General features: G+C 35.5%; 1 protein-coding gene across 1 annotated transcript; it reads right to left on the bottom strand.

Annotated features, from left to right (window-relative positions):
• Nucleotides 1-613: 613 nt before the first annotated feature.
• On the bottom strand, nucleotides 614-23,726 carry Zc3h15 (zinc finger CCCH-type containing 15). The gene is made up of 10 exons (XM_047547285.1): nucleotides 23,513-23,726; nucleotides 15,960-16,061; nucleotides 8,900-9,011; nucleotides 8,203-8,355; nucleotides 7,387-7,478; nucleotides 5,671-5,853; nucleotides 4,309-4,455; nucleotides 4,042-4,143; nucleotides 3,165-3,288; nucleotides 614-1,405 (listed from the first exon to the last, which is right to left on the bottom strand). Exons 1-10 carry the CDS (start codon nucleotides 23,585-23,587, stop codon nucleotides 1,215-1,217), a joined length of 1,281 nt encoding a protein of 426 aa, XP_047403241.1. The 5' UTR covers nucleotides 23,588-23,726; the 3' UTR covers nucleotides 614-1,214.
• Nucleotides 23,727-24,157: the final 431 nt, after the last annotated feature.

Raw genomic sequence — 24,157 nt, 5'->3', positions numbered from 1 at the left:
TGACACTTCAGTATGATTAAGTTAGTTGCTTCAAAATCCATTTGTATTTGCAAGTAACAAAAGCAGCACTGTAGTACAGGAAAAAATACAATATAACAATGATTAAGAGTTATCTAGTATTAAATATGTCATTAACAAATTATGCCCATTTTAAATGTTATCACCCTAATTTTTCAGGAAATCTCAATGGCAAGACACTCAGGCCAAAGATTTCTGGTGAATTTGTTTACGTTCTTACAAACAGACTAAGAAAAACTTTAGTACACATTATTTTAACACCATGGAAATCAATAATTCTGAGATAGTATTTGGATCTACTTTAAATGATATTTAATTAGGTTAATGATCTATCAACTCAGGAGGAATTATTTTTCAATATAGTATCATCTACAGACTATTCTGGAAGCTAAGAATTAGTTATTAAATTCATTGTTAATACTGTCAATACTCTACATGCTCCTTTAAGTGTTAAAAAAGCCCATTAAGTGTCTGTGCCTTATGTGATACTATAACAGATATTTAAATTCTTAAGTTAGAAATGTTAAGAAAATTTTCAAAGAAAAACTTAAAAAAAAAAAAAAAAAAAAAAAAGGCCCATATTTGGATTTTAATGTATGATGGTCTTTATTTACAACTTTATTGGCAAAAAAGAAGAGGGAAAACTTTTAAAACAGTTTAACACAGGGCATTGTAGCTGATCCTGTCAGTTAAAGAAGTTCCATTTTAAATGTCCATCCAGTTGTCCAAAGATACAATACTGAATCTGCATATGCAGCTTTCTTTATGAAGTACAGTGCTCATGTTTTAGGCAGTCTTTAAAACATAAATACAAAGGAAAGGAAACCACTCATTAAAAACTGCATCAAATGATGGGTATTTTAAATTTATGTTGTTTCTAGTAATAATACATGCCCAATGAAAACCAAAAGCTGGAAAAGCAGTTACACTTCCTACTTGAGTGGACAGTTACGACAATCAATCATTTTCTGTAATGACCATTATATTTTCAATTTATCATGTACTACTCTGAACTTACTATGAGATGTAGTCAAAGTCAGAAGAGAAGACGTAGGGAGATTATTCCTTTTTTGGAGAGTAAGCCCTCTAGAATCAGCATGGGAAATAAACATCCTGTTGATTCTAGGCGGAAAAAATTAACGTGGTCAGTTTCAACTCATGCTGAGCTGACAATATTTTCGTTGACTTGTTTGGTGTCATTCTTCTAAATCGAGTGTGTTTAATTCTTCTTCTAGTTCATCCAAATCTTCTCCAGTAAAAAGATTTTCATCAACAGGAACAGCATCGATGGCTCCATTTTCCTGTCCCTCCCCTTCAATATCCTCTTCCAAATCACTTCTTTCACCATTTTCAGCTCTACCTCCAGAAGCTTCACTTAATTTGTTTTCTAAAAATAAAAACTGAAGTCATTATGGCCAAAACACTATGCTCCGTTAGCAGCTAAGAGCTAATACTTCTCCTTCCTTTATCTGCACCACCCACCTCTATTCCACGAAAGTTGTTCCCAGGAATTCTTCAGCAAGAACTGTTCTTTCTTTTTCTAAGCTTATTTATAATTATTTATGCCTACTGTAAAATATTACTTTTTACCGTAGGCACTTGAAAGCTTAAAGGTTTACATATTTAAAGGCAAGATGAATCTTCTAGAACTCTGTATTCCCTATATGACCTAGTCATTAGGTTTTAAAACAGTCAACTTACACATAATATTTTGTTTGAATAAATGGTGTAGAATCAAAAAATTCATATAAACAGCTACTTGGCTTTTGGTTTTGCAAGTAATAGTTAAATCACACTAATTGTGATGGTGTGTGAAACTAGAAAAATTTCATCATGTAACCAAACTGTTATAAAATAGCCTGGTATGGATGGGGATGAAGCTCAGTGGTAGAACACTTGCCTTGCATACATGGAGACGTAGGTTCAATCTCCAGCATCTTAAAAAATACTTTAGTACTATGTAGCTATTTTTCCTTATAGCTATAAAATGATTGAGAAAACAAATATACTACCTATCTTGTTCAATGACATTTACACAAAGACAATTTTTAACAGATAAATTTAGATTTTACCTATTTCAAACTCTCTTGATGATAAAGTCTTGGGGATAATAAACTCTGAAGTATTATTCCCACTTGTACCTATTGTCACCAAACCTCCACTTCTTAAAGGAGCAAATCAGTCTTTATATTGAGAAGACAACAGTTATAGCATTCTTAGATATCAGGAGGGCAAACCAGTGTTTCAAGTATAAACTGTATGCTCTTATTACTAATAAAAAAAATAAGGTTTAGCCTATCATGGCTTCTGCTTCATTAGTATTCCCACAGCAAACATGTCGAACTTTTATTCCTCTCTATAAACCCCTTACTCAAGGCACAAATAGATATAACAATCTTTCTCTCCAAATAAACCCTAGACAGTTTTTCCTCCATTCTCAATCATTCATATTTGTAGGTCTGGGTTCTTTAACTAAGTTCCTTTACTTTAAAATTTCTCCTCTCCTTCTCAAAGTCAAAAGTGAGTGGTCTATACTCACTCTTTCCCCTCATTTCTCCTACCAATGAGTCCTGTTGAAAACTGGCACCTTATTCCTGTAACTCCTTTACTAATCATAACTAACAACTTATTTGTAATTCTCATCGTCCTTGATTTTTCTGAAACTTGTTTTGTAATTTTTCTCTGAGTTTCAGTATTTTTTTTTAAGCATTTCCTCTTTTGCCTATTTTAACATACTGATATTTGCAGTGTGTTTTGGAATGTTATTCTATATGCTATGCCTGGATGAGATCATTCACTTAGATACCAATGCAGATGGCTTTCAAACTGTTTTCTACTGCAAACAGCCACACAGTATCCTAGACAATGCCACTCTTGATAACAAAAAGTTAAACTCATGACGTTCCCAACTGCACTTATTACCTATATCTCCAACTTTTGGTCCCATTCTAGTTTCAGTTAATGGGATCAATATTCCCCCAGCCACTAATTTCTACAGATTCTCCTATTCACTACTAATTTTAGATATGGCCAAACCCAAATTTAAGTTACCAGTCTGATACCTACACATATCTAATTTTGCAAAGCCTGGTCTAATTCTCTTTAGGTAGCTTCTTAGTTCTTAGTATTCTAAGTAGCATACTTACCATCTTTGTCTGAAGCATATGTGCTGAATCTTTCAAGACTGGCTACGGTAATACCTGTCTCGGCTACATCTCTTGGGATGTACAGGCTTAAATCTATGTCATTTACGCTCACAGAATCATCAACCTTTAATAACACATAGAAAAGAAAGTTGATACAAATAAGAGTATTTTCATATAGAAGGGGGTTCTATAGGTGCTTGTGGGGGAGGGGTAAGGGAGAGTGGAGAGAATTAAAGCATGTACGAAAATGTCACAATGATACCTATTAACTTATACAATTATCATATACCAACAATTATAATAGTTTTCACAATTTACTGTAACTCCTAAGATTTATGTTGGAGAAATAAAATTATCACTGATGTCATGTGAAAACAAATGATCAACTACTGTTAAAATTTTTCAGGGAAAAAAAAAAAAAGAGTAGCATTGTCATATTTGAAGCTTCCTTTAGCATCACGTTTTTTAGAGTATCCTGTTCTTTCAATGCAGAATTTTATGAAAATTACACACACACACAAAAAAAAAAAACCAGTAAGTTTTCTACTATTACTAAAATTCTCTACAACCAAATGACTGCTTTTGTCTCATGCTCTCTACTCTACTTTTTAGGTAGTAACACTGTCCCATGATTTTTATTTTAAACATAAAATATTAAACACAAAGGCTTTATTTTTTATTTTAAAAATGAGCATATAATATATCTTATAACTAATACCTATAGCACATAACTATATACTAAGTACTATCTTAAGTCCATAAAAGAATTACAAAAAAATATGAATTTATTAGCTCATTAATGGCATAAAGATTTAAAACAAGGCACTCTGGCTCCATGGTTGGTGCTCTTAACCACTCTGCTCTCTTTTCCTCTTACCTCATCACCACCTGTTCCCTGAGTATAACGGGTATCATCTGCTTCCTCGTCATCATCATTGACCAGTTCAGGACGAAACTCAAACACTTCACGGCCACTGATCTATTTAGACACACAAATGTTATCAACTCAGGAGAAAATCCAAACATTTCTTGATCACTGATTTTAGACACATCCATTATTAAATAAAGACAAAATCTTGCATGACAGAAATTTTAAAATGGAAGAAAGAGTAAAGGATCCAACTTGTATGAGTTTGGGACATACCACAAGCGCTTTCCCTGCTTTGAAGTCAGCTTTCCTTCTTTCCATATCTTGTTCAAGTTTATCAATCTTTTCTTGTCTTTTTCTTCTCTTCCATGCAAGAAAAGATTCTAGAGTGATTTTGGTAACATTTGGACCTAGGGCAGAACGCTGCAAAGACATAGCAGTTTTCTCTTAATGAATTAATTCCTTGCTTATGAATATCCTAAAGACATTAAATATGGAATAAACTAATGCCCTTTTATATTACATGGCAATGAGCAAAATGAGTGTCCAAGGATACAATCACAACATACTACTCGGAGCTGGATTTCTTCTCAACTTTGGATATCAAAACTAAAACTTGTCAAGAAAAACTGTTTTAACATGAACTAATTATGGAAAACAAAAAGCACAATAGCAATATCCAAGTTTCATTTGTTGAGAAACAAAACTAAACAAAAAAAATGCCACTTGTTCTCAGGGGCAATAATCAGGTAATAAATACACAGAAAAATAATACTTGCTAAACATATGCCTGGAATTCAGTGTTAAAAGCTTTATACACATATGCTAACACATTGGTCACCACAAATAAGCAGAGGGTGACAAAATTTATAGAAGATGAACAGCTAAAAGGTAGTGGAACTAGGATATAAACAATCCCAAACACGCCTGACTCTAAAGTCTACATTATAGTATGTTGAATCCTGTGACACAACAAATATGTCCACTTAAGAACAAGTTATATAATCTCAACATTAGGCATTTACATGACTTACTTATTATCCATGATGAAACAAAATGTATATAATTTGAAATATATAATGCTAAATCTAAAACTTCCAATAATCTCATAATTTCATGTAATCCCTGATAGCCATATCTGTTAACTCACTGAATAAAACTGTTCTTTTTGCGAGCCAGGAGTAGCTGTAGATCCTTTTTAATGAGACTTGTTCCTCTCTAACATAGAGAGCGTTTTAAGTCCAGCAATGGTATACACAATACAACTGAAAAGCTGGAGGAGAGCTGTCCTTCCATACATATATTAATGATTAGTACAATGGTAGGAAAAAAAAAGACACAGATGAAAGCATTTAACATTAAAAGTTCAATGAAGCATTTTATATAACTCATCTTATGAAAATAATCTGGTACTCAAAAATTATTTCACATGATTGACTTATGTTTATTGCCAGATTTACATTTTAGACAAATAATAATTAAAGTAGGGCAACATAGGAGAAAGGTCACAATATTTCTTCTCTTTCATAATAACATGCTATTGCCCCCAAGTGGCAAACATTAGAAGCTATAATACATATGGTTCTTTAGTTTCTTAAAAAAAAAAAAAAAAAAAGTAGGAAAAAAGACACTAATTACCTCTCTTTCGATTAGATCTTCTAATGATATTTCATCTTCTTTCTCTTCTTTCTTTTTATCCTTTTTCAACACAAATCCAGGAGGTAGTGCATGACGATACATGCAATTATCACCCCCTCCGGGACACACCCAAAACCAGCCATACTTGTTATTTTCAATAGCTTCAAGGAAATGCTTGCATACCTATAGAGACAATATTGTTCAGAAGTAGTGGCTTGATGTAGTCCACTTCCATGGTAAATGCTTACGTATATGGAACAAGTACATTCTACTGACATTTCTGGCTAACTACTTGGGTGAAGAAATATGCCTAAAAATTTATCTTAAAATATTTGATACAACAACAAATTCTCTATAGAGAGAACTCATATGAAGCTTATATTTTAGGCAATGTTCTAATTACACCCAAGGACTTGTTGCTGGGCTTGGTGGCAAACACCTGTAATTCCAATGGCCTGGAAGGTTGAGGCAGGAGGATTGTGAATTCAAAGCCAGACTCAGCAACTTAATGAGGCCCTAAGCAACTCAGAGAGAAAATACAATATAAAAAAAGGGCTGGGGATGTGGCTCAGTGGTTAAATGTATCCAGGTTCAATCCCCAGTACCAAAAAAGATTTGTCTCAATCAGACTTAAAAAAAAAAAAAAAAAAAAAAAAAAATCAGTACATAAAAGTGGTTATAAAAAATAATATAACTCTTTCGGTTTGCTCTTTCCTAAAAACTAATCATATACAGTAATGACATAAATACTGTATGAATTACCTAATTATTCAGACAATTTTGTACTGAGAGTCACAAGTGAACAAAACTCAAAAGGAACACAAAGGATAGCCATCCTTCAAAAAGTGAATGGGTACAAGATGCAATTAGACTGAAGCCTCAGGTAATAATCTTTGCAAATAATTAAAAATTAATAAACAATTATCTTTTCCTGAAAAAAGCTGTATGGGAAGGTGGTATTTTAAATTTTGTCTAGCACAGCAATATTTTTCACTCCTAATAGTACTATAGATAAGTATGTGGACATGAATGCAGTCTAAGAAATAAGTCACCAATTTTTAAAGGTAAAATTCTTAGTATACTATAACTACTACCTACCAAAAACTCCTATTTAATCTAGCAACTAAACAAAATTTTCCTATTAAAATTAAACAAATTATTATTAAATTGGGTTAGTTTAACAGGTTTCCCACCATTCAGTATACACAAATATAATGCAGTAATTTTTATTTTTGGAAGTGGGGACTGAACCCAGTCATTTTACCACTGAGCTACATCCCCGGTCCTTTTTATTTTGAGAAAGGGTTTCCCTAAGTAGCTGAGGTTCTTGCTAAGTTGATAAGGCTTGCCTTGAATATTCGATCCTCCTGCCTCGATCTCCCAAACTGCTGGGACTATAGGCACGTGTCACTATGCCAGACTACAAGGAAACAATGCTTATCTGAACATGATTATATTCACTGATATTTGAGAACATAAGATCACCCCAGAAAATGGCATCCAGATGACTTTAGTGGCATGGTTTTTATTTTCAGAATAGAAATCTAATTTTGTAAATCATAACTTATAAATTCCAAAAATAAAACTTGATGTACCTTATGTTGATGAAATAAAATTTTCTAATAATAATCTAGCAGAAAATAGTAATAATACTTTGCCACATAATTCTCCCTAATAATAATTACCACAGCAACTCAATTCAAGAAAAGGACATACTATTTGAGTTTTTGGTTTTTTCTTTTCCGCCTCACCGTGCTTCTTGTTCACTACTTCTTCCAGCTTTTTCTCATCCCAATTATCCATAGTATCTAAAAAGAAATATAAAGATTAGGGGGCTGGGGTTGTGGCTCAGTGGTAGAGCGCTTGCCTAGCATGTGTGAGGCCCTGGGTTCGAATCTCAGCACCACATATAAATAAATGAATAAATAAAGGTCTATCAATATCTAAAAAAATTTTAAAAAATATAAAGATTAAATACTTGTATTTATTGTTCCCACTAATATGTACCTCTTCAAACAGAGAGAGAATATACTGTATTATAAGACTCGTGTCCTAACACATTTTTCTTTAAAATACCAAAGGCAGCATAAACAATATTACTAGAAATTCACCAATGCTTCCTAAGTAGCTGAGGCAAATGAGAAGGCAATAGTAGGAAAGAGTGACAAATTAAAAATAAAATTCCGGGTTTTTAAGCATCTTCCATTTATTTTTTATTTTTTAGTTGTAGATGGACACAATATCTTTATTTTATTTATTTATTTATTTTTATGTGGTGCGGAGAATCAAACCCAGTGCCTCATACCTGCTAGGCAAGCGCTCTACCACTGAGTCACAACCCCAGGCCACACCTTCATTAATTTTATCAAAGAGGATAAGGCAGTAAAATCAGATTTTGCAAAAAAATAGCAAACACAACTAATTATTCTTTACAAACAATACGACGAAGATTGGAATGTTCTTTAAACTACTAAATATGTTGACAAACTAAAAGGAATATACATTTAGTTTTAAGAGAATGTTAAAAAATACCTTTTTCAAGTTCTTCATCTCTTGCATCAATGTAAACACTTCGTTTTTCACATTTTCTCTCCAAAGTCAAGTCATGAGAGAACTTACACTTATCTCCCTTAGTACATTGTCCTTGCTTAAAGAATGCGCACACAACAGATTTGGGATCTGCACCTATGTCAGATGGCATGTGAAAATTTGCATTACAATCTGCTGGATAATAAAGTATAGCTTGTATTTGGAATATAATTACTTTGGTTAACTCATTATTTTCCATTCACTCACAGGACAGGAAAAATATCACTTATAAGTGACTAGGAAAATATTTTTTAAAAAGTTCTTTCCATAGCATTTTGTATCTATTTTTGCTTATTTTATTTTTACTAAAAGAGGTGCAGGGGTGGAAACTAAACACGTAAGTTATTACAGTCACTTGCCTAGCTGGACTCAATAAGGCAGGACTCAAGAAACAAACATGAATGGAAGCGCACTGCCAAAAAGATTTATGCTTTACACAACTATAGCTTTGCCTTGGCGATTACCAAAGATTAAATGTTATAAGTCAACCAAAAGACTGTTTAAATTCTTAATTTTTTCTGATGTGTGGGGCTAACAGTTGGAGTTATAGTTGTACAATGACATAGCTAATGAACATCAAAACAAATCCAGAGTTGTAAACATCAATTACATTTCATAAAAATAATAGTTTAAATTTTACCTTTGCTTATTTTTTGGGCAGCAACTACAGGTTTGAAAAGTTCATTCAGCTCCTGCAATTCTTTCTTTTTGTCATCTTTCTTCAATTTCTTTTCAGCTTCGCTTTGTGCTACCTAAAATATTCCCAGGTTTAAAAATGTAAATTTGATTCTTTACAAAACTGTTTTCACCACACAGTAATCAATAATATAACAAATTCATTTGCATATCTATACCTATAGAATGGCCTTGTGGTGTATATTAAATGTTGTGGTTAAACTATTACAAAGAATTGCTAAACCTTGTAATGAATTCTTTTTTGGTCTAAAAATGGTACCATGCCTAATTAAAAGCACATTCAAAAGCTTATGGCAACAAACATTAAGCATTTACTACAATGCTTGGCATTTTTAGTAAAGGGTTTTCCACTGAGGTATTTTTCCTGTGACAACCCAGAGAAGTATGGGTACATTCTGAAGATGAGCAATGCAAACCTTCTGAAATATACAATCCTACGCACAAGTAGTAATTGTTCCACCCAAAATATCAGTGTCTGAAAAAAAACACTACACTAGGTCATGGCAGGAGATACAAACAAAAGAAAACAAAACAAAAACATACCATAGTTCTAGGCACATGATTTACCTACCTAATGTGATTAGAGGATTCATCCAAACATTTATGTCAGGTCCTATGTTAGATGACAGGGAATATAAAGATGAAAAGACAAAGATGCTTATTTAAAGAAGTTCAGAATCTGAGGGAAAGACAGACATGCCAACAACTATAATATAATACACATAAAATATCTACAAAAATTAGATTGAGCTGATAAACCTTATAGATGAGCTCTTCTGATGAGCAAGAAAGGAATGCAAAAGTGCCAGGCAATGCAGATACAGGGACAAGAGGAATAAGGTATGAGAAGCATCAATGAGAAATTTGGACTTTTATCAGTAGATGACAGGGTCCAACTTAATTGGTTTAAAATAAGCAAGTGACAAGAGCATGTTTTATTTTTAAAAAGATCAGTATGGCAGCTTGATGGAAGATAGTCTAGAAATTCAAGGTTGAAGAAGGCAAAGAGCCTATTGCAATTGCCATAGGCAAGAAAACACAGGAGTTTAAAATAGGTATTAGTATTTAGGATGGAAAAAAGAAACAAAGAGCTATTTAGAAAGCAGAACTGATAGGACTAAGTGACTGAATGTGAAGTGTAGAGAAGGCATCTAGGATTATCATATATTTAATCAGTGCTGTTAAATAAGACAGGGAATACAGGAGAAACAAGTTTCAGGATAGGAGGTGGAGATGAGCTCAGTTTGGGGCATACTCACTATGAAATGCTTACAGAGCATGTGGGTGGAGCTATTCAGAAGGCAGTTACACCAGACATGGATACTGATTTTACTGAAACTAGACAGGTTTTGATTTGAGATAAAGAATTTTAAAATAACAGGTTACAGATCACAGCTGATTAAAATTTTGGTGTGTATGAGATTACTCAGAACAGCAGAAAAAAGTAAGCAAAGGATGATTCCTTGAAAAATAACTATACTTAACATTCAACAGAACCTATGTAGCCCATGAAAGAGACCAAGAAATATCAAAAAAATTGGTAAAGATCAGAACAAAAGTGGTCAAAAGAGGAATTTTAGGAAAGTAATAGCAATGCTATAAATAGATCAAAGACTTTCCAAATTGTGACTGACCAATTAAAAAGAAAAAATTTAAGTTACTTTCTACCTCATTTTTTGACACCGGGGATTGAAGTCAGAGGGGTTTTACCACTGAGCTCCTTTTTATTTTGAAACAGGGTCTCGCTAAGCTGCTTAAGGCCTCACCAAGTTGTTGATCCTGGCCTTGACCATGTGATCCTCCTGCCTCAGTTTTCTGAGTTGCTGGGATTACAGACATGGGCCACTGTTCCTGGCCACTTCACTTTCTTCTTCTTTTTTAATAATTTTTAATTTGTTCTTTTTAGATATACATGACAGTAAAGTGTACTTTGACGTATTATATACACATGGAGTATAACTTCCCATTCTCATGGTTGTACATGAAGTGGAGTTACACTGGTCATATACTGACATAAAAGGATAGGAAAATTATGTCTGATTCTACTGTTTTTCCTATTCCTATCTTCTCTCCTTTCCTGTAATGAAAGTATCTTTGCTCAACAGGCCCATCTCAAACATTTGTGACTACAATGAAGACTTCATAAACTACTTAAAATACTTAAAGTTAGAAATCAAGTCAATATTAAAAATATGATTTATATTCCTACTTGTCTTATGACCTGCAAGGACAGGTTCAAATTTAAAATGCTCAGGTTCTCTGTGGGGGAGTGTTACAGTATTGCTGAGTCAGTCCCTAGTATCTTCTCCTTTTCTACCAGTTTCATGCTTTCTGTGTGTGAGGGGAGGTTGAAAGTGCTAGAGAGAAAAATGTTAAGGATCCACAGTTGTAATCCTAAGGCACATCCTCCTTTAGGCTACCTTAGGCACTGGCAGCACAGTAACTTCTAGATGGACATGTTTATGGGGAAAGGGTCTTTACAGGTCCTAAAAATAGGCTCAGAGTTTTGTGGGGGAGCTGTGCTGCAAAACCTGCGTGGACATATCCTGACTTATTGATTTCTTATCTATAGGAAGAGAAATGTCTGGGGCAGACACGGAGAAGGGTAATCTATGGCACAGGGCTTACGATAGTGCACCTCTTATCCAGGACTGCTGCTCAATTTCTAAGTTATTTATGATGGTTAGAGATCCCATGTTCACATGGTCCTGTTAAATAATATGGTATCAAATCTATAATACTGAAAGTATAATCACACAAAAATACTACCATAAATTTTTTGACTTTGTGAAGGTTTATGAAATCTGATAAAGGAGAAAGAAGAGAACTGAAAAATGGAATTTCTTCTCATTTAACCACCAATGGAATTCTACAAGGGATAATTCACCTTCTGCTATAAGAATAACGACCAATGTCACTAAATAATTTAATCATTTAACAAAAGATAGAATTCAACAAAAATTACATAGTGTTGGTGTAAAAACAGACACAGAGTCCAAAGGTACAGAATAGAAGAAAATAGACAAACCCATATATCTACTATCATCTGATTCTTGACAAAAGTGTCAAAGCAAAGAAAAGACAGTCTGTTTAACAAAGGGTGTGGGAAACCTATTCATATGTAGAAGCAAGACTAGACCCTTAACTCTCACCCTGCACAAAATCAACTTGAAATGGACCAAAGACTTATAAATTTAACCAGAAACTATGCAACTCCTAAAGGATAAAGTAGGGTCAACACTCCAGCATACAGGCACAGGCAATGACTCTTTCAATGGGACCCCTAAAGCTCAGGAAATAATGTCAAGAGTTCATAAATGGGATGGAACCAAGTTAAAAAGTTTCTGTAGAACAAAGGAAAAAAAGAATGTGAAGACAGAAACTATAGAATGGGGAAAAAATCTTTGCGAGTTTCTCTTCTGACAGGAACTTAATGTCTAAAGAACTCAAACTACACACACACACACACACACACTCACATGAATCAACAAATAATCCAATTAATAAATGGGTACATTGATATTAATAACACTTCTCAAAAGAAAATGTGAAAGAAATGTTCAACATCATTAGCAATTAGTGAAATACAAATCACAACTACACAGATTTCATCTCACACCGGTTAGAATGGCAGTTATTGAGAATACAAATAATAAGTGCCGTAGAGGATATAGTGAAAAAGGGACACTCCTAAACTGTTGGTAGGATTGTAAATTAGTACAACCACTATGTAAATCAATATGGAGGTTCCTCAAAGGACTAGGTATGGAACATCATATGACCCAGCTATACTAATATTCGGTATTTATCCTAAAGAATTAAAGTCATTATACTACAGAAATACATGCATACCCGTTGTTTACAGCAAGGCAATTCACAATAGCCAAAGTAGGGAACCAGCTTATATGTCTATCAATGAATAAGAGAACAAAGTAAATCTGGTGTAAACACACAATGGAGTTCCATTTAGCCATAAAGAAAATATAAATAAATGAAATTATTTTATTTGCAAGAAAATGGATGGAACTAGAGACCATTATGTTAAGCAAAATAAAATATGCTGCACTCAGAAAGTCAAGGGTTGTATGTTTTCTCTCATATTTGGAGGCTAGAGAGGAAAAAAGAAAAGAAAGGTGGGGGTAATCTCATGAAAATCAAAGGGAGACTGGTAGAGGAAAAGGACCAGGGGGGTGGGAGGAGGGAAGTGCTGGGCAGTGATATCGTCCAAATTATATTGTTATAGTGTATGCATGTATGAACATGTAACAAATCCCATCATTATGTACAACTATAATGCACCAATAAAAAACATGGAAAGAAGAAAAGAAAAAAACAAAAGATAGGATTCAAACCCAAGGGTACCTAACACCAAGGTTTAGCATAAAGTTATTCCTCAGTATTTGTGGGTACTGATTCCATGTCCCTTGCCCAAGATACCAGATCTGTGTGTGCTCTAGTTCCTTGACCAAAAAGTCTGCGTTTGTTCAAAACAAAGCCATCTTAGTCCTAATTAGGCAGTACAGTATATGCCAGCAACACTTTAACAATTGTTTTAAACATTTATGATCTATAGTTGGTTGAATCTGAAGATGTAAACCTCTGGATATGGAGGGCTGACTGTACATTTTTATTAAATCAGGTTAAGTTAGCAGCTTGGAAGAGCAATAGCTTTTGACTCTAGAAGCAAGTTGAAGGACAGGTGAAAGGAAAGGGTTGAGGCACTGATTTGCAGACAGCATGACTGAGAGATTGGTTTCAGACAGAGGTTAACATCTCACAAATACTTATTTTGATATTCTCATATGAAAAAAAATCTGTAAATGTGAGAAATTCTCTTCTTTCCTACACTGAACAAGAAAGTGTTGCTAGAAGAGGTCAAAGAAAAAAACCAAACCAAACCAAACCAAACCTTTAAAGAGAAAAGACCCATAGCTATAAAATCTTAAGGAATGAAATAACCTAAAGAACCTGAGGAAAAAGGGCCAAATTATCTGGGTGCAGTGGCACATGCCTATAATCTCAAGAGGCTAAAGCAGGAGGATTTCAAATTCAAAGCCAGCTTCAGCAACTTTGTGAGGCCCTAAGTAACTCAGAGAGAGATTAAATGTTAATGAGTTTTCAGGGGATAAAATAATTTTGAAATTTACATGGAAGAACAAATGACTAAGACAAAAAGAAAAGGAGTATTCTGGGGAATGGAACTGCCTTACAAGTAAACAATATATTACAAGTCCACTACTAAAAAAAAAAAAAAAAAATCAGCATGATACTGGTTTAGGGGCAGACTATTAGAGCAGAACATACAGAAACACACCCTAATGTATTTGAGACTTTAATATTAATATATGTCAGTAGTGGTATTTCAATTTAGTAGGATAAATTATGCTGGCTATTAAAGAAAACAAACTTAAGGTTATACAAAATAAATACACTGATATGACAAATTGTTAACTGAAATATAAAAAAATTTAAAAAAGAATGTGTAACTCAGAGGAAAGTCATACATTTTAACCATATTTTAAAAACCAAGACATATATACTATGAAAAATTATTGTGCAAAACAGAACTAAAACATTATAAATTATCTGCAATACTGACAAAGGATGTCTCTCGCTAATTAACCTAAGATAACCAAAACAGAAAAACAAAACAAAACAAAGAATTTGAATAAAGAAGTCAAAAAAGGCATACCCAAATAGCCAATAAACTTATGAAGATAATCTCTAGTAGTGAGGCAAATGATGTGAGATTATCACTTTATACTTTTTATATTGGAAAACATTAAAAAGAACTTTATTACCCATCATTCATGCACTGCAAATGAAAACATGAATTATTGTAGTCTCTATGAAATGTGATCTGGCATATTTATTAAAATTTGAAATCCATTCTCATGATCTAGAAATAGAAAGTCTTTTAGCAGATAACTTATGCCACAGAAACAAAAGAGCACAAACTCATGAAAGGACTTGGGTACAGATAAGGACACATGTAAAAGATTACTTCTTGGAGAAGTGTTCTTAGTGTCAGAAAGTTAGAAACAAAGTCATCACTTATGAACAGTGAAACAGAAAAAATATATCCATACTGTAGAATAGTATGCAGCCATTATTAAAATAAACTAGAGCTATATCAAAATGGCTTGGAGGTTATTTACATCCAAATTGATCAAAGGCTCTGCAGATATAAATAATCCTGACTTGAAAGTTAGTCTGATAGCTTTGGCTAACTTTCTTCAGATTCAGTGTCATGATGATTATCTGGTAATGCTTAAGGCAATTTGCATTTTGGTTCAAGAGTGCTTAACACAAGATGCAGTTGCTAAAGCAAATCAAACAAAAGAGGACTTGCCTGTTGCTTTAGACAAATATAATCTTGGCTTTGAAACAGGATATGCAATTCTTTTTCTTTTTTTTTTTTAATTGCGGTGATAGGAACTGAACCCAGGGTCTTGTGCTTGACAGGCAAGCACTCTATGAACTGAGCTATATCCCTAGCCCGGATATACAATTTTAATAAAGCTGCCCAGATTCTGCTATTGCAGAATATAAAAGAACTCAGAGAGCTACAAAAATTAATGAAGCTATAGTAGCTGTTCAGGTAATTATTGCTGATCCAAGGACAGACCACAGACTAGGGAAAGTTGGAAGATGAACACTTTAGGATTTTAGCTTCTTACCTACTTAGTACAACTGGGAACCATGTACACTTCTGGCAGGTGTTTGGAAACCAAATGCCACATTTTCAAGGAAGGAATCCCAGAAAACTGACTATGTTCTAAAGATATACCACCACTACTTTTTTCTTTAATAAAGTTTGGGAAAGTGGGAAAAAAATGGCTTGGAGGAATATCCAAGAGGTATGGTTGAGGAAGAAAGGTAAGATGTAAAAGAATTTAATACTCTACTTTGAAATACAATTATTATATCAAATACTTTTATCTGTGCCTGATGCTGAATAATGTTACATCTGATAAGAAAATAAAGAAATTCAAATTATTTACCTGACGTGGATTTTGCTGACCAAATTTAACTTGGTGAGTGACAGCCTTGATGAACTTCTGTTGCTTTGCTCCTTTCTTATTCTTCAGACCAAAAGTTTTGTCCTAAGTGAGAAAAGAATAGAATTACCTCAGCAGTTCATATTATTATTTTTCCAATGCTATCTAAAAATGATTCATTTACTTATTGATAAGAAGAATACTGTTCCTTGTGACATAAAGACATGCAAAACACTAAAATATCAAGCCAAGGCAATATATGACCTCAAAACATCACCCAGATTCTTTACAATTCAATACATACAACAATCATTAAATTTCCTACCTGATACTTTTTTCCACAATGTATTTCAGAATTTCAGTTTTATGGGATGTGCAGAGTTACTATATTGGGGTAAGTTCTACAGTCAAGTAAGTTTAGGAAAATGAACAGGATTCTTAAATCTTTTTTATTTCTTTCTGCCGTGCTGGGGGTTGAGTCAAGTATCTCAGACATACTAGGCAAGTGCTCTACTATTGAGTTATAGCCCCAGCCCCAGATTCTCCCCCCCCCCCCCCATATAATTCCAGCAACTCAGGAGACTAAGGCAGGAGGATCATTAGTTTGAGGTCAGCCTCAGTAACATAGGAAGGCCTTTTGCAAAACCCTGTTTCTGGGGGGGAAAAAAAAAAGATTTCAGATGTAGCTTAGTGGGAAAGTGTCACTGAGCTCAATCCCGAGTACCAGTTCCCCAACAAAAGATCAGGATCGAAGTGCAACAATATCTATAGAAGCTTTGATAGGGAAGAGTAAAAGTGGGCTTCAATCCATGCCCTACATGTAATTATAGAGAATAAGCAAGCTATGAATAAACAACAGCAAACAGCAAGGTAGATAGTGATATAAGACGACTTGGGAAAGAAAAAAGACCCTACGGGGACCTGGCCTGCTATAAAAGAAAGCGCACAAGGAGAAGTTTCTGGTAGAGGTGCATAAGTTCAGAACTCCATACCCTCCCCCCCAAAATGAAAATTTTCAAGTTTAATTACATTGCTTTAGCACATAACTAACCAGTCTAAAGAGATAATGAATGACTTGCATTTTGAAAGTCTCTAATTAGAGTTCAAAAATTATTATTTTTGGAAGGGAAAATATTCATCTAGCATACACTAAACATATATTCCTGAATATATATCTTACTGGATCTCATTCTAACCTTTTAAAAGTTAAAAGATTCACAACTGAGAGGTGGGATAGCATAGTGATTGACAATAAGGACTTAGGCCAAATTTCCTAGTTTGAATCCTAATTCTGCTTCTTGCCAGTTTAGTTACCTTGAGCAGGTTACTTAACCTTTATGCTTGCTTTCCCAACTATAAAAATGGCAGTAATATTCATTTCATTGGGAGAATTAAAGGAGCTATATAAACTTATCACTTACATGTGGCTTGTGTGTTTCTTCTCTCCTTTCTCCAAAGCACTGAGAACTGTGTCTAGGCTTTTAAGTGTTAACTATGAGATGACCTATGATGTTAGAACCAAATTATAATTGACTCTAAGCAAAGTCCTTACTCTGTCCACCATAAAAAAACTATGCACTTCCCAGAGAAACCTGGTTAAGTTAGAGGACAGTTTGATAAGCAACACGTTTCCCAAATAGCACACTGTAGATCTGGAAATACCAACAGAATTCCTTGAAAACAGGATGTTACAATTTGGACTACTTCAGTAAGGCCTTTTTCCTGAACATAGAATAGAACCTTATCCAAAGACTAGTCTGGATTTTGGAGTGGGGGGAACATAAGGTAGGAAAAGGGGGTTATGGTGAACCCCAAATCAGGTTAACATAAAACTTGGGGAACAGTGGCCCTCATTGGATTAATAAGGTTCCAAAAGTGAGGATTTAGGAAGAAACAGTACATGTGTGTCTCAGTAGATAAGCTTAGAAAATGAGCTGTAGGGTTGGGGTTGTGGCACTTGCCTCACATGTATGAGGCCTGGGTTCGATTCTCAGCACCACATGTAAATAAATGAGTAAAATAAAGGTTCATCAACAATAAAAAGAAAATGGGCTGTAACAGGGCCAGCACTCCCTCCATTCCTTAAAAAATGGAGTTTGAAAAAAAGGAAGCAGGGGAAGGGCAGGTCAACAGTGAATAGATAACCAAGAAGATAACCAAGTTCTATTGCTTGGGATACTAAGGTAAGCAGAAACTGGCATTGTTTTAAAACATTCAACCCCACCCATGCACTGTAATGTATTTTGTTGTTGATGTATGCAAAATATGTTCTGTACTTTATTAATCTAGCTTTAAGTAATCAATAGTTGATCTCAGCTAAAATTCTTCATTAGCAACCAATAATTTCTTTATTTCCATTCTTTACACACATGGATCCCATTTCTATAGGTCCCTATCACTACTTCTTTGCTGCTACAGTCATTAAGTGAACATTTTCTCCCTCTTTTTCCTTTGGTACTAGGGAACTGAACTCAGTGATGCTTTAACACTGAGCTACATCTCTAGTCCTTTAAATTTTTTAATCTCCACCCGGCCCTCCCAATACTGGGGATTGACTCCAAGGGTACTTCAATCACTGAGCCACATTCCCAGTCCTTTTATATTTTGTTTAGAGACAGGGTCTTGCTAAGTTGCTTACAGCCTTGCCAAGTTGCTGAGGCTGGCTTTGAACTTGTGATCCTCCTGCTTCAGCCTCCTAAGTTGCTGGGATTACAGATTTGTGCCACTGTGCCTGGCTCCATGGTACCTGGCTCTTAGATAAACATTTTTATTCACTTGCCTTAAACCCTCTTTCCAGAACCAATTTTTCTATTGCTCAAAGCTGAATTCAATTTATTATTAAATTTTAGCTGCAACAGAACACACAGTATACACCAACTGGAACCAATGTGTGAGTGGCCAACAGAACGATAATCCTCTTTGTTAATACTGATTTCAGAAAGAAAATAACTATTCACACACTGCATTCATAAATTTTGGGTAGTCTAAAAGAGAAAGAAAAAAATAGCAGTCGATATAAAAAAATTATTTCGAGTGGGCAAGAAATAAGCATCACACTTTTACATTGCTGGTGGAGTTGCGAATTGGTGCAGTCACTATGGAAAGTAGTGTGGAGAATCCTCAGAACTTGGAATGGACCCACCTTTTTTTTTTTTTTTTTTTTTTTTTTTGGGTGCTGGGGATCGAACCCAGGGCCTTGTGCTTGACCGATTGAGCTATCTCCCCAGCCCCTGGACCCACCTTTTGACCCAGTAATCCCACTCCTCAGTTTACGCCCAAAGGACTTAAAATTAGCATACTACAGTAACGCAGTCACATCAATGTTTATAGCAGCCCAATTCACAATAGCTAGATTGTGGAACCAAAGGAGATGCCCTTTAATTGCTGAATGCATAAAGAAATTGTGGTGTATATACACAATGGAATATTATTCAGCCATAAAGAATAATAATATTATGGCATTTGCAGAGAAAAGGATGGAATTGGAGAATATCATGCTAAGTGAAATAAGCCAGTACCAAAAAACCAAAAGTTGAATGTTTCCTCTGATAAGTGGATGATGATATATAATGGGGGTGGTGGAGGGGATAAGAGAAGAATGGAAGAACTTTAGATTACATAGAGGGAAATGAGGGGGTATGAAAATGGTGGAATGAGATAGACATTACCCTATGTACACGAATGGTATGAGCCTACACTGTGCACAACCACAAAAAAAGATGTACCCCATATTTGTATAATGAATCAAAATGAAGCCTGTAAAAATAAAAAAAAATTAAAAAAAAAAGTAGAAACCAAGAATTGTGTACTGAGCTCACTAGTAAGAGCAAGGATATGGATCTGCAATTCGCCCATTAACTAAGCAAGCCTTTATTATCCTGTTTTTTGTAAATGCTGGAGGGGAAAGGTGAATAAAATCTATCTTCACCAAAAAAACAAAAATAAACAAAAAAAACCACACAAAAAAACCCCAACAAAAATCACACAGACAGTGCAAGTCAGTCTGCAATTATTCCCCTAACAAGCTCTCATTTATAATATAGTATTAATAAAAGCTGTCATCTATAAAATATACATGCCACAAGGTGAATACTTTCCATGTACTGCTTTAAGCCATAGCCCCCTTCTTCCCACAAAACTGTTGAAAATCACACAATACCAACTATTTGATTTTTATTTATTTATTTATTTTTGACATTGGCAAGACATTTATTGAAATTATGAACCACAGAATCTAAGAAGGTTGTGGGGCAGGGAGGAAACAGGGTGAAACATAACCTCTTTTTAAAGAAGAATGATGGGAAAACTTGAGGAGCTAGGAATTAAGCTGTGGTCAAATCATCTTCAAGATCCACAGAAATATGCATGTGAAAATAACTTTTTCCAAAAACAGTTTTATATTCATTTTCTTATACTTTCTATGAAGAAAATGAGACTAAATAGAAAACAATATGTCCGACTGTTTTGTAGCCTAATTTCAATTCATGATTTCCAGTGTTCAGTTTCTCACTAACTAGGTTTGAAAACTTCTGCAAAGAATTATATCTTTGCATTTCAGATTCCCAAATCCCTTATTTGCTACAGGTAATAAACAAACAGCAAAGAACTTATGAAATGACAAAAACCTCTGTTTTCATTTAAAGATTGGTCAACTAAAATGTCATGTAAGGCTGCTGGAAGGCAGTGCCCGAATTAAATCTTTGGAAAAATGAGTAACACCAAGGGAAGAAATTAACATCTATTTTCGGAGATGGGAAGAACTAATGAGCCAGTTTCTTCTGACTGGATATACAGTAGTATAGACAGATCACGCATGCAACTTGTCAAAAACTACAGAGCTAGGAATTTGAAATACAGGACTCAAAACCTATGTCTCTAGGACTCCAAAGTTAGTGCTCCGTTCATTAAATTATGCCATATGTAATATGGCTTAGTCATAGAGTGCTTGCATAGTATGCACAAATCCTTAGGTTTGATCCCCGGTACCACGAAACAAACAAAAAACAGAAAAAAAAACCAAAAAACAAAAACACAAAACAAAACAAAACAAAAAAACAAAAAGCAAAGGAAAAAAACCGCTGTAACTTTCATGCATCTTTTTACTTCCTTTACTTAGTTCTCCAAAGTTGCATGTTGCTGCTTTTCCACACTAAGCATCTATAGTGGTAGCAGTTGTGCCAATATGAATACAGAAGAGGGGACAGGTAGGTAGGACAACCATTTAAAGTCTATTCAAAAGCACCACTAAAGGAGCAGGGGGTGTAGTTAGCTCAGTGGTAGACAGCATGGGTAAGATTCTGCGTTCACCCCTCTCCCCACAAAACTGCTGGAAATCACATGTTCTACTTAACTGTTCATTTGACTGATTTAGAATTTCAGGTCATAGAATAAATTGGACTTAACTTTCATATGTTCATATATGAATATAACACCAGTGAAATTTTACATCACGTACAACCAAAAGAATGGGATCCTAATTTGAAAGTCATATTTTGTGTTTGTGTAGTATGTCAAAATACACTCTGTCATGTCTATCTAAAATGAACTACTAATAATTAAAGAAAGAAAGAAAAAAAAAAGTTGCTCTTCAGCTTCAGTCAAATCCTCTTCCTTGAGGGCATGTGGAATGAAGTCCTCCCATGTATCCAAACCTTCTCATTTTTCAAGGTAGGCCAGGGAGCTGTGTGTCGGTGTATGAAATCTCCCAATTTTTAGATGTCAGCAACTATTTAAAAATTAAACAGTATGTCGAGAAAACAAACATTTTACCTTAATTTCTATGGTTTGGTAATAAAAATTCTTTCCAACTGAAATTTTACAAATTTATACAAAAACTAATAAAGTAGTGTTCTAGTGAAACTTGACTGGGAACTGCCCTTATTGTCATGGAGACATGCTGGGGCTTTCGGGAAGTTAAAAATAAAACCAAACCAGGTTTACTTCTATTAAGCTATTAGGAAATTTTTTTTTTTTTTTGGTCAGTTAATTCAGTTGCCTTCTTTTACATTTTTCTTTGGAGATATCTTCACTAATGAAACCTTAAAAATAACTTGGTTGTCTGCAGTTACAGCTCCGTGGTAGACAGGCTCACCCTCCTGGGTTCAATCCCAGCACCAAAACAAAAAAACCAACAAAACAACAAAACAAAACCACCCTGTTACAAGATGAATGGAGCCATAACATACTGTTCATCAATTTTTTTGATGGGATACTATAAAAAACTTCCATGCACAATTCTTTAAAAAATGTTTTACCAATTAAAAACAAAACATATATAGAAGTGTACTTTAAATTGTCATGTAACATTTATTTTCACAAGGGAGTTTTACTTTGTATCATGTTTACTAGTTAATTAACTCCATCTCAGCAAAGAAAACCTACCCTAATTTCCCTAAATGCCCTTGTTTACAAAGCACTGAGTATTATCAAATTATCATCCCTAGAGATTTACCTAAGTGCTATGAATCCAGACTGTCCAGAAATGTACACACATTTGAATACACAAATGCAAAGGTGACAATCATTTTGTTTTCAAGCCTAGCTACGTCACTTCCTGACAAATTTAAGAAGTACAGGTTCTACTCCAGAGGGGGAACTTAGCCAAGGTTACTACAATTCTCCACAAGCATTTCACTTAAATCAGCAGACTTAAAAATCATGTGAAAATTGACCAAATTCTGATTCGATTTGGTCAAGAAGACCATGAGGAGTTTGACTGCTTTCAAGGTTGTGATAAATGAATATTAAGAAAGAAATATCTCATTGGGGTTATATGTTTATGGAATGTGAAATATTGATCCTTATCTTAAGGAAACTGACACTGCCGTTGGAAAACAGGTGTACAACACTTAACGTCAATACTGTTCTGACATTAAAAGGTTAAACAGGCTCGATGCACTAAACGTGGGTATAAGCATATATACGCGTATATATACCATACATATAAACTGGGGCATGGTGTTTAATACAACTAATGGCATAAGCCTAACCTCTCGTAATGCGTTATTCTATTTAATTGATTGCATATATGAAGTGCAATGTATGAGTCGCTGGGCTGCGATCTAAAAGAAACCAGTACTCCTCCTACAGAAAGTTCACAGGCGGATCAAAACAGACACCAACTTGTAATCTGGTGGCTTGAAAAATAACAGCACAGCCCCTCGGTGATGGGTAAAAAAAAAAAAAATAAGAACACAAAGGCCTGTCATGAGTTGGCCTTCCAGAAAACACATTGATCCTATTTCTTTAAACATAACTCTAGAACTGTCTCCAATTCTGAAATTGGCAAAGGACAAAACCCGCGGGTCACTTCACACCCGGTGAGTGAAGGAGGACGTGTGTACGGAGAAGCAAAGTCCAGGTGTGGGGGCGCCAGAAGCGTCACTATAGCAATGAGAGGCAGCTAGCGTCATGAGTGCCTTGAAGAAGGAGCAGTGGGCCCCAGAGCCGAAAGCAGGGACACGTGGCCCCCAAGACGCGAGCCGGAACCCGGGGGAGCGGTGAGCCTGCTTCCCGGAGGGCTCGCGGCGTGAGTGGGGGAGGGGGTGGCTACTCACCTCGATAATCTTTTCCTTCTTTTTCTGCTCCGCCTTTTTGCTGCCCCCGGCCTGAGCCTGTTTCTTGGGGGGCATTGCGGAGACAGGTGTAACCGGCCAGACTTAAGCGAGGATGGATACCTTCGGGAGATCTGGCACCACGGCAAAAGGAGGAAGACGCGGCCGCCGTCGCCGCCGCAGCGCACGGAAAGCAACTCGCTCATTCGCCGCCGAAACGCGGCCTTTGCGACAGGTCGGTGTAGCAGAGCATTGTGGGTAGGGAGGAGCGGCGCCCGGAAGCGAAGCTGCGCGTGCGCCTTTGCGGCGTTTGGCCTGGAGCAGGCAGGGCGGGACGTGGGAAAATGTTTATGCGTCACACGTGACGCTGGGCCTTTTCTAGGTTGCGGCTGCCAGAGGGTAAAGATGAACAGGGGAGTTGAGAGCCCTGCGTGTCTGTGTTCCTCCGCGCCCTGTTCCTCTGACGTTGATAATTGTCCATCGTCGCTTTAGGTGTGCGGTATCCCCCTCCTGAGCCATCACCGAATTCCCGCAGCAATTCGGGGCTGCTCCGAGCGCAGTTTACCCAGTTACCTTCCTGTAGCGTGGCGGTGGGTAGGCTGGACAGCTCCAGGAGTGCGGCGCCTTCAGATTCCTGAGAGTTATTAT

Source organism: Sciurus carolinensis, chromosome 3, assembly GCF_902686445.1.
Source record: "Sciurus carolinensis chromosome 3, mSciCar1.2, whole genome shotgun sequence".
Classification (NCBI taxonomy): Eukaryota; Metazoa; Chordata; class Mammalia; order Rodentia; family Sciuridae; genus Sciurus; species Sciurus carolinensis.
The sequence above is the reverse complement of the archived record's forward strand: the minus strand, read 5'-3'. Positions and strand labels throughout refer to the sequence as shown.

What these genes read in the sequence shown, in the direction of transcription:
- Zc3h15 (XM_047547285.1), bottom strand. Translation starts at nt 23,587, where the DNA reads ATGCCCCCCAAGAAACAGGCTCAGGCCGGGGGCAGCAAAAAGGCGGAG. An exon ending in TGCCCAAAAAATAAGCAAAG is followed by an intron (nt 8,356 to 8,899) that starts GTAAAATTTAAA and finishes CATCTGACATAG; the next exon opens with GTGCAGATCCCAAATCTGTT. An exon ending in AAAAACCAAAAACTCAAATA is followed by an intron (nt 5,854 to 7,386) that starts GTATGTCCTTTT and finishes TTGTCTCTATAG; the next exon opens with GTATGCAAGCATTTCCTTGA.